The sequence below is a fragment of the Macaca thibetana genome, chromosome 12 (genome assembly GCF_024542745.1).
Source record: "Macaca thibetana thibetana isolate TM-01 chromosome 12, ASM2454274v1, whole genome shotgun sequence".
Taxonomy (NCBI): Eukaryota; Metazoa; Chordata; class Mammalia; order Primates; family Cercopithecidae; genus Macaca; species Macaca thibetana.
Genome location: NC_065589.1, coordinates 32,638,319 through 32,654,751, shown reverse-complemented (window position 1 = coordinate 32,654,751; position 16,433 = coordinate 32,638,319). Strand labels below are relative to the sequence as shown.

General features: G+C 38.6%; 1 protein-coding gene across 6 annotated transcripts in view; it reads right to left on the bottom strand.

The window, feature by feature from the left end:
• KANSL1L (KAT8 regulatory NSL complex subunit 1 like) overlaps positions 1-16,433 on the bottom strand; it is a 139,078-nt gene that overhangs the window by 44,064 nt on the left and 78,581 nt on the right. For all 6 annotated transcript variants that reach the window (XM_050751405.1, XM_050751407.1, XM_050751410.1 and 3 more), the window contains exon 6: positions 9,728-9,932. In XM_050751405.1, coding sequence (XP_050607362.1) covers positions 9,728-9,932 — 205 coding nt within the window. The remainder of the gene's footprint in view (positions 1-9,727; positions 9,933-16,433) is intronic.

Below are 16,433 nucleotides of genomic sequence, written 5' to 3'. Positions count from 1 at the left end.
AGAAGAGTCGGGGTTTCACCATGTTGGCCAGGCTGGTCTCAAACTCCTGACCTTAGGTGATCCACCCGCCTCAGCCTCCCAAAGTGCTGGGATAACAGGCATTTGAACCACTCCACCCAGCCATGGACATGATTCTTGATGATGAGGTCCAAGACTTCAAGCCTGAGCCTAATGCCATAATGGGTTGAGATATCAGCGGTCTTGGAAGAAGGGGTTAAATGGTTTTTACATATGAAAGAGGGAACCAGAGGATGGACTGTAGTAGTTTTCAATTATAGCCCCAATGAACCATGACTCCCAGTATTCTTGCCCTTGTATAGTCCCTCCTATATTAAATCCTACACTGAGTCACTTTAACTAATAAATTAAACAGAAAAACACTGTGCTAGTTCTAGGATTCAGTCTTAAGAAGAACTGTTAGCTTCTATATTTGCATTTCTGGGAGCCACAGAGAGTGAAAGAATCCCAGCTATTCCAGCCCATCCAAGCATCCAGATGGCTAACCCCAGTCACAATCTTACTACAACTGTATGAGAGACCTTAGGCAAGGCTGAAGAATAACTACTTAGGTGATCCACAGAATCATGAAAGATAATAGAAAATGATTTTAAATCACTACATTTGGGGATAGTTTGTTATGCAACAATAGATGGCCAAAACAACAGGGATAGGCTACTCTGAATGTGCAGCATGGGGCACATGCCCACTTCTATGGCAAAGATATACAGCATAATGAATTTTTACATAGGTATATGCCCTGGTAACCACCAGCAAGCGTATGACACATTTTCAATTCAAAAACCTAGATTGTGCCCTTTCCTGGTCAACTTCTACACTCTCCCCCATGCTCCACTGAAGTAACTACAGTTCTCATTTCTATCATCACCGTAAGTTTTATTTGTATTTATCATAGAGTATGTTTTTGTTTTTGTTTTTGTTTGAGACAGGGTCTGACTCTGTCACCCAGACTGGAGTGCAGTGGCACAGATATGATTCACTGCAGCCTCAGCTTCCTTCAAGCAAGCTCCTGCCTCAGCCTCCTGTGTGGCTGGGACCACAGGCCCTAACCACCAAACCTGGCTAATTTTTTTTTTTTTTTTTTTGGTAGAGACAGGGTGTCACTTTGTTGCCTAGGGTGGTCTTGAACTCCTGGGCTCAAGTGATCCTCCCCCATCAGCCTTCCCAAAGTGTTGGGATTATAGGCATTGGCCACCACACCAGGCCTGTTCTCTCTTCTTTCACTCAACATATTGTCTGGGAGATACATCTTTATTGTTTTAACAGTAGTCCATCCTTTATATTGCTGTATAAATATACCACAATTCTGCTGGTGGGCATTTAGATTGCTTTGTGTTTGGGGCTTTAATGAGTAAAACCGTTATGAGCCCTGTGATGGTTAATTTTATGTGTCAGGTTGACTAAGTGAATGGATGCCCAGAAAGCTGGTAAAACATTATTTCTAGGTGTATCTGTGAGGGTGTTTTCAAAACAGATTAACATTTGAATCAGTAGACTGAGTAAAGATCACCCTCACCTAATCTGATGACAGCACGAATAAAACAAAAAGGCAGAGGAAGGGCAAATTCCCTTTCTTCTTAAGCTGGGACATTCATCTTCTCCTGCCCTCAGTCAGACATCAGTGTTCCTGGATCTCTGGCCTTTAGACTCCAGTACTTAATATGAGGCATCCTCCTCCTCCTGGTCCTAGGGCTCTGGCCTTGGACTGAATTACACCACTGGAATTTTTCCTAATTCTCAAGCTGGCAGACAGCATATTATGAAACTTCTTGGTCTCCATAATCATGTGAGCCAATTCCCATAATAAATCTTCTCTTATATATCTATATATATTCTATTGCTCTCTTTCTCCGGAGGGCCTTTGTGTGTATATGTATTCATTATTCCTGAGTGAGTTCCTAAGAGTGGAATTGCTGGGTTATAAGAATAAGATGTATGTTAGTCTGGGTGCAGCAGTACACGCCTGTAATCCCAGCACTTTGAGAGGCCAAGGTGGGCACATACTTGAGCTCCGAAGTTCGACACCAGCCTGGGTAATATGACGAAACCTCATCTCTGCAAAAAATACAAAGGAAAAATTGGCCGGACATGGTGGCATGTGCCAGTCGTCTCAGCTACTCCAGAGACTGAGGTGGGAGGAATGTTTCAGAGTTTGAGCCCTGGAGGTTGAGGCTGCAGTGAGCTGAGATCACTTCACTGCACTCTAGCCTAGGTGAAAGAATGAGACCCTGTCTCCAAAAAAAACAACAACAAAAAAGGATAGATGTAGTATTAATTGCATTTCCTTGATAAGCAATGATTTTAAACATATTTTCATATGTTTATTGGCCATTTGGATATCCTCTTTTACAAAAGATCTGTTCAAGTCTTATGCATATTTTAATTTTAATTTTATTTATTTATTTATTTTGAGATGGAGTCTTGCTCTGTTGCCCAGGCTGGAGTGCAGTGGTGCAATCTCAGCTCACTGCAACCTCCGCCTCTCGGGTTCAAGCAATTTTCCTGCCTCAGCCTCCCAAGTAGTTGAGATTACAGGCACCTGCCACCACACCCGGCTAATTTTTGCATTTTTAGTAAAGATGGGGTTTCACCATGTTGGCCAGGCTGGTCTCAAACTCCTGACCTCATGATCCACCTGCCTCGGTCTCCCAAAGGCTGGGATTACAGGCGTGAGCCACTGCGCCTGGCCGCATATTTTTTATTTAAAAAAATTTTTATTGTGGTAAAATACATATAACAAAAGTTATCACTTTACTATTTTAAAGTATGTAACTGTGTTTATGCCTATTTTTAATTAGGTTGTTTATCTCTTTTTTTCTTTTTTTAGCCATTTTAAAATATACACATATATTCAGGATATAAAATCTATGTTGAACATATACACACACACACACAGACAATGCAGATGTCTTTGCTCAGTGTATACTGTATTGTCTTAATGCTGTCTTTGATGAAAATTAATTCATAATTAACAAAGTCCAAATTAGCAATCTTTTCTGATTAGTGATATTTGTATTCTGTTTAAGAAGTCAACCACCCCGAGGACATGAAGACATTCTCCTGTGTTTTCTTCTAGCTTTATTATTTTCCTTTCACATTTAGGTCTGATTTACCTTCCTTTTTATTGACGGGTAATAAGTGTTTGCAACTGAGTTGTTCTATCAGTGCATTTCCTGCCTGTAAAATTTTGGGGGTCTGACAACCTTTTTCATTTTGTCTCGTCTTTGCCCCTTTTGGTTTAAGCTGGTAGTGTTGCTTCTGGCATAAAATTCTCAAAATCCTTGTGGGATTCTCACATATGTCAAGGGAATCCATGGCATTAACACAGGAGTGTTCTCTCAAAATTCTTTCTGGATAACCCTATCTCTGTTCCTGGCTTCTGCTTAGATGACTGATTGGATCCATGAGTTATATACCTAACCTTCCCAGGAAAAGTTTGTCTCTGCTCTGGGTAATCCCCAGAGCAAGCTATATCACTTTTTGTAATAGCCTGAGAATTTTCCAAATCATCAAGTTCTGGTTGCTTTTAACCTAACAGCTCCTTACTCACTTTATCTCTTTCCTCTCATATTCTACTATAAGAAGCAAGGAGAAACCAGATAACAAATCCCACATTGTACTTGAAAATTTCCTCAGCTAAATATCCAAGTAAATGGTTTACAAGTTCTGTTTTCCACCTCACAGTAGAATATAATTCAGCCAAGTTTTCTGCCACTTTATAACAAGGATAGCCTTCCCTCCAGTTTCTAATAACGTGTCCCTCATTTCCTTCTGAAACTTCCCCAAACGCACCTTTAACATTCATTCTGTTATTCACTCAGAATTCTAGCAAATTCTGTTCATGATGACATATGTATTCTCTAAGATAAGAGCAGATTTGTCTTTTATTTTCCTCATTTCCTTCTGAGCTCTCACAAAACCTAGGCTTTTCCCTATCATGCACCTTAAAATTCTTCCAGCCTTTGCTCATTACCCGGTTCCAAAGCCACTTCCACCATTAAGTATTTGTTACATCAGCACCTTACTTCCTGGCACCAAACTCTGTATAAGTTTCCTAGGGCTGCCATAATAAATTACCATAAGACGGGTGATTTAAACCAACAGAAATTAATTCTCTCATAGTTGTGAAGGACAAAAGTCTGAAATTGATGTGTTGGCGGGGCTACACTCCCTCTGATGGCTCTAGGGGAGAATCCTTTCTTGACTCATTCAGCTTCTGTGGCTCCTGGCATTCTTCTTTTAAAATTAAATTTAAATTTTACTTTTTCTGCCAACACCTTGATTTTAATTTAAATTATTAATTAATTAATTAATTTTTTGCCCCTGACATTCCTTTTTTTTTTTTTTTTTTTTTGAGACGAGTCTCACTCTGTCACCCAGGCTGGAGTGCAGTGGTAGGATCCCTGTTCACTGTAACCTCTGCTTTCCAGGTTCAAGCAATTCTCCTGTCTCCGCCTCCCAAGTAGCTGGGATTACAGGTGCCTGCCACCACACCTGGCTAATTTTTTTACTTTTAGTAGAGACAGGGTTTCACCATGTTGGTCAGGCTGGTTTGGAACTCCTGACCTCAAATGATCTGCCCGCCTCAGCCTCCCAAAGTGCTGAGATTACAGGCGTGAGCCACTGTGCCTGGCCTGGCCCCAACATTCTTTAACTTGTGGAAGCATAACTCAAATCTCCGCCTTCACCTTCATATAGCCTTCTCTGTGTCTCAAATCTTTTGTTTTTTTTTTTTTTTGAGACAGAGTCTCGATCTGTTGTCCAGGCTGGAGTGCAGTGGCGCGATCTCAGCTCACTGCAATCTCTGCCTCCTGGGTTCATGTCATTCTCCTGCCTTAGCCTCCCGAGTAGCTGGGACTACAGGCGCCAGCCACAACGCCCAGCTAATTTTTTGTATTTTTAGTAGAGATGGGGTTTCACTGTGTTAGTCAGGATGGTCTCGGTCTCCTGACCTTGTGATCCACCCGCCTTGGCCTCCTGAAGTGCTGGGATTACAGGCAGAGCCACCGTGCCTGGCCCTCTCCTTTCTCTTATAAGGACAACAATCACTGGACTTAGGACCCATTCTAAACTCAAAATGATCTCATCTCAAGATCCTTAATTGCAACGACAAAGACCTTACTAACAAAAACATCCACTGTATTAGTTTGCTAGGTGTATTTTAACAAAATACCACAACAAGTCAAATCAAGATGTCAGCAGGATTGGTTTCCTTTGAGCACTAAGCGGAAGACTCTGTTAGGCGTATCCTCTATCTTCTGGTGTTTGCTGCCAATCTTTGGTGTTTCTTGGCTTGTAGAAGTGTCATTCTGACCTCAACTTTCATGTTTATGTGGCATTCACCCTGTATGCATGCATCTGTGTCTAAATTCCTCCTTTTTATTTTTATTTTTTAAATTATTTAGAGACAGAGTCTCACTCTGTTATCCAGGCTGGAGTGCAATGGCATGATCTCAGCTCGCTGCAACCTCCACCTCTCAGGTTCAAGCGATTCTCATGCTTCAGCCTCCCAAGTAGCTGGGACTACGGGCACAAACCACGATGCCTGGCTAATTTTTGTATTTTTTAGTAGAGACGGGATTTCACCATGTTGGCCAAGCTGGTTGCAAACTCCTGACCTCAGGTGACCTTGGCCTCCCAAAGTGTTGGGATTATAGGCATGAGCTGCCATGCCGGACCAAAATTACCCCTTTTTATAAGGACATCAGTCATATTGGATTAGGGCCCACCCTGATTACCTTAACTAATTACATCTTTAACGACCCAATTTCCAAATTAGGTCATATTCTGAGGTGCTAGCTGTTAGAACTTCAATATAAGAGTTCTTAGGGACACAGTTCAACCCATAACAGTTATATTCCTAGGAACCAGGAGTTAGGACATAGACATATCTTTCAGGGTGTGTGTGTGGGGCGGGCCGGGGGGAGACACAGTTCTGCCCACTACAGCATTAGCTTTTGTTTTTAAATATTTTAAATATTTCACTCCCCTCTCTTTTTGGTTGTACATGGCTGGTACCATTCCAGAAGGAAAGTTTATTTATTATATACAATGGATGCCTTAGCCACTTTACCCTTAATATTTCAATGTGTATTTCATAGAATAAGGATATTTTCTTACATAACTGCAAAAACAATAATATTCAGGGAATTCAACGTTAATAAAATATTTTGTCTAATCTACCATCAATAGTCTAGTTTCCTCAATTGTCCCAGTAATTTTTTCCTTTGAAAAGAATTCTGCTCTAGATCACATATTCATTTAGTTGTCATGTATCTTTTTAGTGTCTCTTTCAATCTAGAACAAGTCCTTAGCCTTTCCTGGCTTTCATGACATGGACATTTTTAAAAGAACACTGGCCGGTTGTTGTTTTTTAATACTATATGTCTGATTTTGGCTTTGTCTGATATTTACTCATGATTAAATTCAGGTTATACATTTCTGGTCAGAATACTACACAGTGTTATTATATCCTCCCTCACAGGTGATAGTAGTTTTGATCACTCAGGCAAAGTATTGTTTGTTTCTCTATATATAGTTACTATATGCCCCCTGGCAACTGGCAGGAGGCACTTTAAGACAGCAGTCCCCAACTTTTTTGGCAACAGGGATCAGTTTCATGTAAAGCAATTTTTCCACAGACAGGAGATTGGGGGTGTAGGAGATGGGGAGATGGTTTCAGGATGAAACTGTTCCACCTCAGATCAGGAAGCTTTAGATTCTCCTAAGGAGCACACAACCTACATGCCTCAAGATGCACAGTTCACAATAGGATTTGAGTTCCCGTGTGTTCCTGCCACTGATCTGACAGGAGGCAGAGCTCAGGCGGCAATGCTCGCTCACCTGCTGCTCACCTCCTGCTGTGTGGTCCATTTCTAATATGCCACGGACCAGTACTGGTCTGTGGCCTGGGGACTGGGGACCCCTGCTTTAAGATCATGCAAATATCTTGTTCCTCATCAAACCTCTCCTCAATCCTGACCCCAGATTTATACCCATTAATGATTCTTGTCCAATCAATCTTTACTATGATGATTGTAAAATGATTCTCTAATGTGACTGTTTATTCTACATTTATTAATCAGCATCCTAGCATATGGTAAAGTCTTCCTTTTCACCAATTTATGTATCATCAGTATGGACTCATGAGTTCCTATTTTTTCAATGGTTCAATATTGTCCTTATTTATTTTGATAGCAAATAGTCCTAGATTTGGCCAGTAGGGGCCTCTTCAAGCTAGCTTCTGTGTTCTTTCAACAGGCCTTTATCATTTTTTAAAACACTTCCTTGCTTTCTGTTAACATTACGATGTTCCAGGATGATCATACCTTTTCTTCCCCAGCCCTGGAGACCAGCCATTTCTCCAGAAATCCCCGATTCCTTTTAGTAGGAAATGGTATTAGAAAACAAAATATGAGTTCCGGACATACTGATTACTTATCAGGATAAGTCTGAGTCTAGATCTGTGCTGTCCAATTTGGTAGCCATTACCCACATGTGGCTACTTAAATTAAAATTAATAAAAACAAAATAAATTAAAAATTCAGGATGGGCACAGTAGCTCACACCTGTAATCCCAGCACTTTGGGAGGCTAAGGCAGGAGGATCACTTGAGTCCAGGAGTTCAAAACCAGCTTGGGCAACATAGTGAAACTTCTAAAAAAAAAAATGAAAAAAAAAAAAAAAAACCCTCAGTTCCTCAATTACATAAGCCATGTTTCATGTGCTCAATAGCTACATGTGTCTAGGAGCTACGATATTGGACAGTATAGATTTATAGAGCATTTGAATCATTACAGAAAGTTCTATGGTTCTCAAGACTTTCCATAAAGAAAAAAAAAGTAAGTTCTATGGGATATGGAATATCACTATTCTAGACCATCGCAGTAGGCAAATCTAGGAAACACACACACACACACACACACACACACACACACACACACACTTTGAGTTCCCATTCTCCATTGCCTTTTAAATATTTTCCTATGTTCCACTTCATTAATTCTTTAACACATTAAACGATTATTTATTGAGCACATTCTATCAGATAGGTACTCTTCAAGGCCCTGTAGATCTGGAAATAAAAAGATACAGCCCCTATTCTCTAAAAACATACCATACTTTTTTCTGAGAAGTCAGAAATGATTATAAAATAGTATAATAAATTCCAACTTAGCAAGGTTAAAACAAAATATATATATGTATAGTATATATATATGATAATATATATACCATTCTGGGGATGTCAAGGAAGGCTTCCTGAGAGAAATGACATTTAAATTAAGTTTAGAAAGGTAAATAATTATTGGGTTGACAATATGGCAGAGAAGCTGAGGGTAACAGAATTTGCTATTCTCCATTACTTTTTTCATCTTTGTTCCAATTATTCACTTAAAATTCTTTCTTTCTCTTCACCATAACCTTCAAAACTCTGCTTATCTTTCAAAACTCATCTTTTCTATATATTTCCTAATACCTCTAACCTTACAAACCCTGAAATATACTGTCTTTACTGATTTCAGGCCCACAAAAGATTTGGTTTATTCTTGTTGCTATAAATGTTTATAGAAAGAACATGGGCTTTGGAATCAGATTTACTGCCTCAGCTTCCCCAGTGGATGCGATTACAGGCAGCCGCCACAATGCTGGGCAAATTTTTGTATTTTTCACGCTGGGCTAATTTTTGTATTTCTAGTAGAGATGGGGTTTCGCCATGTTGGCCAGGCTGGTCTCGAACTCTTGACCTCAAGTGATCCGTCTGCCTTGGCCTCCCAAAGTACTGGGATTACAGGCATGAGCCACCACGCCCAGCAGGAAAAGTCTTTTAATAAAAGCTAATTTGTCAGAATCCACATTCCTATTTATAACTGGACCCTGATAAAAGAGTTTACAATTGGTTCCTAATAAAACAAACATCTTTATTTTAATACAAACATATTTAAATAGATAATGTAATGATAATCAGAAACTATTAAATAGTAGTATCAATAATTTCTTTCCTTTGATATATTAAGAAATCTAAAATAATTGTGGGGGGGGAAGCATATCCAGCAAGAACTAGAGATAACTTATTTTTCCTTTCATCACAGCTGGTTTAGAAGTACACTAACGGAAGTATCCCCATTATTTTGTTCACACATGAAAAATATGTTTTTCAAAATGAATGTTTCTAATGAAGTATACTTAATTTGTAAAAACTGTAAGCATGAACATCTAAAATTGTATTGCTTATATTCTAAAAGAAGGAAAAGGAACACTCAACAAAATTAATAAATACCAAACCTAAAAAGGAAAGCAATGTTATTTCTTCCAAATAACTGAAGCTGTGCAGATTTTCTTCTTCTGAGCAAATATTTATGAGACAAATATGTAGTACATTTGTGTTTACCTTCTTATCTTTGCCAGTACATTTTAAAAATCATCTTGACATTTCATTATCTCTCAAATTAGTTTAGGCATAATAGATTTTTTTTTTAATTGGGGACGTGAGAAGTTTCAGAGTACACTGCTTGCAATGTTTAAAAAATTACTAAAGCCCACTTTAGTATTATTAACATCTACTATATCATTTATAAACTATATTTGTAAGTTTTATACATGTAATTATTCAAAATAAGTGTTATTCTAAATAACAATCTACATCTTCTCATACATGAAATATGCTGATGGTGAATCTTTGATCATGTTTTCTTCCCAAAGGCAGCCTTACCTGTGGAGTCCAGTAAAAAGTAGGGCTCAATCTGTAGAGTTTTCGTTTGTGGAAACTCTGAAGTGGCCTTGTTCGGGCTGATGTACTCATGAAAGTCAAGGATGAAGATTTCAGTCTTGTCCTGTCTTTTCTCTTTTTCTTACTGTGCTTCTGGTTAAGTAACCAGCTACTGGAGGAAGACAGCTCATCTAAATTCTCTGATGCACTGAAATGCCACGAAATAATTAGGGGATGGGAAGGGAATAAAACAAAACAAAACAAACAAACAAAAAAGACAAAGAAAACTAAATGTAAATTGCCTTGATCTATTATGACAGAAGAGTATTAATTTTAACCAATTTTGTGGTAACAATTGGTAAAATATTTTGTATTAATGGGAAATTACATATTCAAGTCATGAAAACCATTTTTACATCTATTTTCTCCTGCAAAACAAATATCCCATAAGTTAGAAAATGCTCACGAGTTTACTAGTGTGATGTAATTGCTCATTGTAAATCAATAATTCATGTCAATTACAGTGTTTTAACTACACAAAATTCTTTTTGTGTACGATGAAAATACATAGATTACAGGTATTTAAAAGGGCTAAAGTCATCACTCCATTATCAGTTTCTCTTTTTTTTTTTTTGAGACGGAGTCTCTCTCAGTCGCCCAGGCTGGAGTACAGTGGTGCGATCTCGGCTCACTGCACACCACCGTCTCCTGGTTTCAAGAGATTCTCCTGTCTCAGCCTCCCAAGTAGCTAGGATTACAGGCACCCGCCATCATGCCTGCTAGTTTTTGTATTTTAGTAGAGATGGGGTTTCACCATGTTGGCCAGGCTGGTCTTGAACTCCTGACCTCAGGTGATCCACCCACCTTGGCCTCCCAAAGTGCTGGGATTACAGGCATGAGTCAGTGTGCCTGGCTATTAGTTGCTCTTATATAAGCACTATATATTAATAATATTTCAGTGAATTTTGAAACAGAGCTGTAACCCTACTATATTTTAGGATTTAAAAAAAATTTTCCAGTGCTACAGAAACAACTATAAAATAATGAAACAGATCACCTAAGCTACACATGAAAACAGCATAATAATTTTACATTTATTCTTTATATATTTTTGAACATATTTAAATATTTCAAATATTTTATAATATCAGAACATCAAGAGGATAACCCTCATTGCCACATAAATTTAACTTCATTTACACTATTATATTATATATACAATAATTAAGCTTTTCAGGCCCTACAAGGTACCAGTTTCAACCTTAGTTATGTAGACAAAAGCTAGTCAATTTAGTATTCCAATATTAACAAATGAATCTGCTACTATGTGATACTGCTGTTCAATATGTAAGTTCTAAATATGCTATTTGGTAGAATTGGTGTTTACCAGTAAATATAAAATATGGTTTTTCTATAGCAGTATTGTGTTTGAATCATATTTATGGCTACTCTAAAATATTATATTAGCTTGTGGATAAAGTAAATAATTCAAGAATGCTTCACATAGTAATGAGAAACCAGAAATAAAGGTGTCTGAATGGCTTATGTTGATAACACTAAACAGAATAATTAAACATGGTATTTGGTGACTATCATACATTCAACAAATACATAATTGATTATGTACTACTGGCCAGACCAGTACAGAAAAAAAGAGCTGATGACAACTATTTCACTTTTAAAATATTAAGTCTCCAGAGAGCTCTAGCAAGAATGCTTTAAGACTTGGAAAATAAAAGGTTCTAAAAATCTTTCATCATGTTGATGGCTAAGAAAGATTTAGGGTATAATGCTTCTCTCAAATTAACAGGTCCAATCTCACAACTAGATTTTATTTTCTGTCATATCAAGCAGAAGGCATATAGGAGAGCCAGTATGAAGTTAGGCACTGAACAGGCTAAGTGGCTAGCATAGAAGGGAGTCAAGGTCAAGAAGAAGACAGATTTCAGTAGGTAGCTGGCATTAGAGGCAGTTAAGTTAGGAGACGTAGGATCCAGGAAGTTAGGAGTAGATCCAGCACCAAAAGAGGTTCTTTGTCCAGCAAGTCAGAAGCACCTTTAGGCAGAACTTACACTGGCTCTTAAAAGACATTGTTCTAGAAGAGTCTAGGGAAAATTAAAAGCTCATTCTGGAGCCTGAGACCTACTTAACTAACTTTTACCTCTATTTACAACTCTAGCTGTTAATGAGATATTAGCTTTCCCCTCCCCACAGAAGGCTTAGCCCAAAGAAGATGAGCCCACCTCTTATGAAATGAAAGGACACAACTTCTGTACTGGCTAGAGGCTCATAGGCTGGCTTAAAGATAATTGGAAAGCTTATTATTTGTGTCACTAAATGTTATACAGTCGTGTCACTTAGCAATGGGGATACCTTCTGAGAAATGCGTCATTAGATGATTTTGTATTTGTGTGAACACCACTGAGTGTACTTACACAAACCTAGTTGGTAGAGCCTACTACACACCTAGACTATATGGTATAGTCTCTTGCTCCCAGGCTACAAACCTGTAAAACATGTTACCATACTGAATGCTGCAGGCAACTGTAACATGATAGACATGGTATTAGTGTATCTAAACATAGAAAAAGTAATGCATTGCTCTACAACATTATCATAGTTACAATGTCACCAGATTAATAGAAATTTTTCAGCTTCATTATAATCTTATGGGACTACTGTTATATATGTGGTCCTTCGTTGACTAGAAACATCATTATGTAGTGCATTACAGTATATAATTTTTAAATTTCTAAAGGGGCTGACATATTATCAGAGAAAAAAAAGTTCAGTTTTATTCTTTTCTTTACGTTCCCAACTGCAGGCAATTTATCTTTAGATTCTAACACTTTCTAATTAATAAGGATTCTTGCAAAGTATCAACATCTACCCTCAAATAAATGAAGGAATGCATGAAAATTTAAAGATGTGAAATATGTTTATTTCACTACTAATCAATGTGCAAACTGCATATTCTCATCAAAGCTAATGTAGTACAAAATCATTTCCATAAATAATGGATGAAGGTTACTGTAAATGGTTATTGCAAACGACTGATAAATTCACTTATTTCACACATTAACAATAATGAGACAGTCCAATCAATGAACCTCACTGAAAGCAAAACATGAGGAAAATCCTGAGAAAATTTTGAGGAAGACAACACAAGTCTGATCCTGTGCCTTTGTAATCTAAAGCTTTTTCCCCAGGAGATGATGATTCAGGTAATTAAGTATTGACTAAAATAGGAACTTAATGATATCTGTAAGACAAGGATATCATTAATAAATCAATAAAAGACACCATCATCACATGACATTCTTTTTTTAAAAAAATAAGGTTTATTGCTTTTTTAAAATCTTTCTTTATTTTTTACAGACAGGGTTTCCTTCTGTTGCCCAGGCTGAAAGGCAGTAGTACAATTATAGCTCACTTCAGCCTTAAACCCCTGGGCTCAAGGGATTCTCCTGTCTTAGCTTTCTGAGTAGCTAGGACTACAGGTGTGCACCACAACACCTGGCTAAATGACAGTCTTTAAAAAAATTTTTTAAAGTCACAATAAGAAGAGGAGAAGGTCCAGAAGAAAAAGACTATTTCAATAAATGATAAGGCTTAGTGTTCCCACTGAGATTAAAGTGTACCTATGAAATCCTAGAAACTGAGGATGCAATAGGCCACCATCAAATATTGTTACAGAATAATTATCAAAATACAATTATTGGCTGGGCACAGTGGCTCACACCTGTAATCCCAGCACTTTGGGAGGCCAAGGTGGGCGGATCACTTGAGGTCAGGAGTTCAAGACTGGCCTGGCCAACATAGTTAAACCCCGTCTTTACTAAAAATACAAAAATTAGCCAGACCTGGTGGCACATACCTATAATCCTACCTACTCTGGAGGCTGAGGTAGGAGAATCACTTGAACCTGGGAGGCAGAGGTTGCAGTGAGCTGAGATCGAGCCCCTGTAGCCTGGGCAACAGAGTAAGACTCTGTCTCAAAAAAAAAAAAAAAATATATATATATATATATATATAAATATATATATATATAGTTATCATTGTACTTCTGAAAGAGCAAGCTTACAAGTGGGAGAGAACCAGGCGAAGAAATAAATTATTGTTTTTTTTCAGATTTCCAACTGGATGCTGGAGAATAATAAAAATCTTCCAAATGATATAGTTTAGATCCTTTGGGTTGCAGGCATATAACATAACTTGGTCTGAAAAGGAATTAAATAATTGAGGATGGAGAAGTAGTGACAGTGGGTTTCAGGCTTATACTTTTCTATATTTCCCTGGCCTCCTCCCTAATCCAAGCTATCTTGTACCAGGGTTACTCAATAACCTTGTAACTGGTCTCCCTCATCCATCTAGTCCAATAGACACAGTCTCTGCACTACTGACAGTCTAGAGAGGAAGACACAGGTTAATCAGATAATCATGCAAATAAATAAAAAAATTATCACTATGAAAATGCTAGGAAGGAGAGGTGAACAGTGAGTGCTCACCTTTCAGAGCTCACAGGGAATTTGATCCAGTCTTTGGAGGGAGACCATGCAGGAGTTCAAAGAAAACTTCCCCAAGGAACTGACTTTGGAACTGTCCATCCCCTCTAGTCCCTTCTATACCAATTATTTGGAAAGAACAATCTGATCCTGTCATACTTGCCCTGCCACCCTGCCACACAAACACACACACACCGCTTAAAATCTTCCAACAACCTCCCATTGCTCTTGAAAGACTTAAATCCTTAATCTTTTAAAAGGCCCTGATAGGTCTGGCCTCTGCCATAGTTCTCTTGCCTCATCTTGCATGATGCTTTCCCTTGTTCTCTGTGTTCTGATAAAGAAAACAAACCTTTAATCTGAGAAATGCAAGTCCCTTTAAATTACCAGGCCCAGAGAAGCATTAAAATGTGACATGTCATGCCTATAGTCCCGGCTACTCAGCAGGCTGAGGCAGGAGGATCTCTTGAGCCTAGGAGTCTGAATCCAACCTGGGCAACAAAGCGAGACCCTGTCTCTACAAAAATAAACAAAAATGTGACAGCAGTCATGTTTTGCTCCCCGCTTGAGCTCAATACTTAACTCTTGAAGTCACTTGCTATGTGGGCTCTAGACTAATTGACACCAAATAGCCATAACATACCATACACTAGACACCTTAACAAACTATAGTTCAACAACATATAGCCAATCAATAATCAATGTTACTTTTGTAAGCCAGTAAGAATTCATGTCAAACAAAAATTTGTATCAACCCCTTTTGTGGGCTTAGACAAAGTCCCTTGTCCCTTTTTGCCTTTAAAAATCTGCTTGTGGCTGGGCACGGTGGCTCATGCCTGTAATCCCAGCACTTTGGGAGGCTGAAGCAGGTGGATCACTTGAGGCCAGGAGTTTGAGACCAGCCTGGCCAACATGGTGAAACCCTGTCTGTACCAAAAATACAAAAATCAGCCAGGCGTGGTGATGCACGCCTGTAGTCCCAGCTACTCGGGAGCCTGAGGCATGAGAATCACGTGAACCCGGGAGGTAAAGGTTGCAGTGAGCCAAGACTGTGCCACTGCACTCCAGCCTGGGCAACAGAGTAAGACTCTGTCTCAAAACAAAACAAAACAAAACAAACAAAAAAAACCCTGCTTGTAACAAAGGCCAAATGGGGCACTTCCCAATGTTTCCCAGGCTGCAGTCCTCAACATTGACCCAAATAAAGTCTCTATATTAATTTTGCCTCATTTTCTTTCCTTAGGTTGACATTTCCAACCACACTGCTTCCTTTCTTTATAAATAATTCACACTTCATACTGTACAAGATCTACATGTTATTTTTGCTTCCTAGAATCTTCACACATGCTCTTCACTACATACTTTCCAATAATCATCTAACTCAGTTCCAAAGTCAGTTCCTTGGGGAAGTTTTCTTTGAGCTCCTGCATGGTTTCCCTCCGAAGACTAAGTCAAATTCCCTACGAGCTCTGGAAGGTGAGCACTCACTGTTCACCTCTCCTTCCTAGCATTTTCATAGTGATAATTTTATATTTATTTGCATGATTATCTGATGAATCTCTGTCTTCCTCTCTAGACTGTCAGTAGTGCAGAGACTGTGTCTATTTTGTTTATTCTTGAGACTGTGTCTATTTTGTTTATCCTTGCATCAGAAATTCCTGATACTATGCCTTGCATATAGCAGATACACAATGATTATTTGTTGACGGAATGAAGAAATACTATACATACATATATGTTGTCAGGTTTATCATATAAACCAGGTTTAGTACAGCATATGCATAACATATACTACACCTAACTAGTTTGGCGAATGAGTAAATGTTGAACATTTTAAGAGCCAAAAAAGCTCTAAATAGAAGGCTACAAGACAACTTTAAAAAAAGATACGTATTTTCACTGTCTTGAAGTTTCCTTCTAAATCTGACTCTTTGGTTTACAAAAGTTAGGGTTTTTTGTTTTTCAGACAGAATCTCATTCTGTCTCCTAGGCTGGAGTGCATCTGGTATGAACATAGCTCACTGCGGTGTCAACCTCCTTGGCTCAAGTGATACTCCTGCCTCAGGCCTCCGAGTAGCTGGGACTACAGGTGCATACCACCATGCCTGGCTAATTTTTTACGTTCCATACAGACGGAGTCTTGTCAAGTTTCTTGGATGGTTTGGAACTCCTGGGCTCAAGCGATCCTTCTGCCTCGGCCTCCC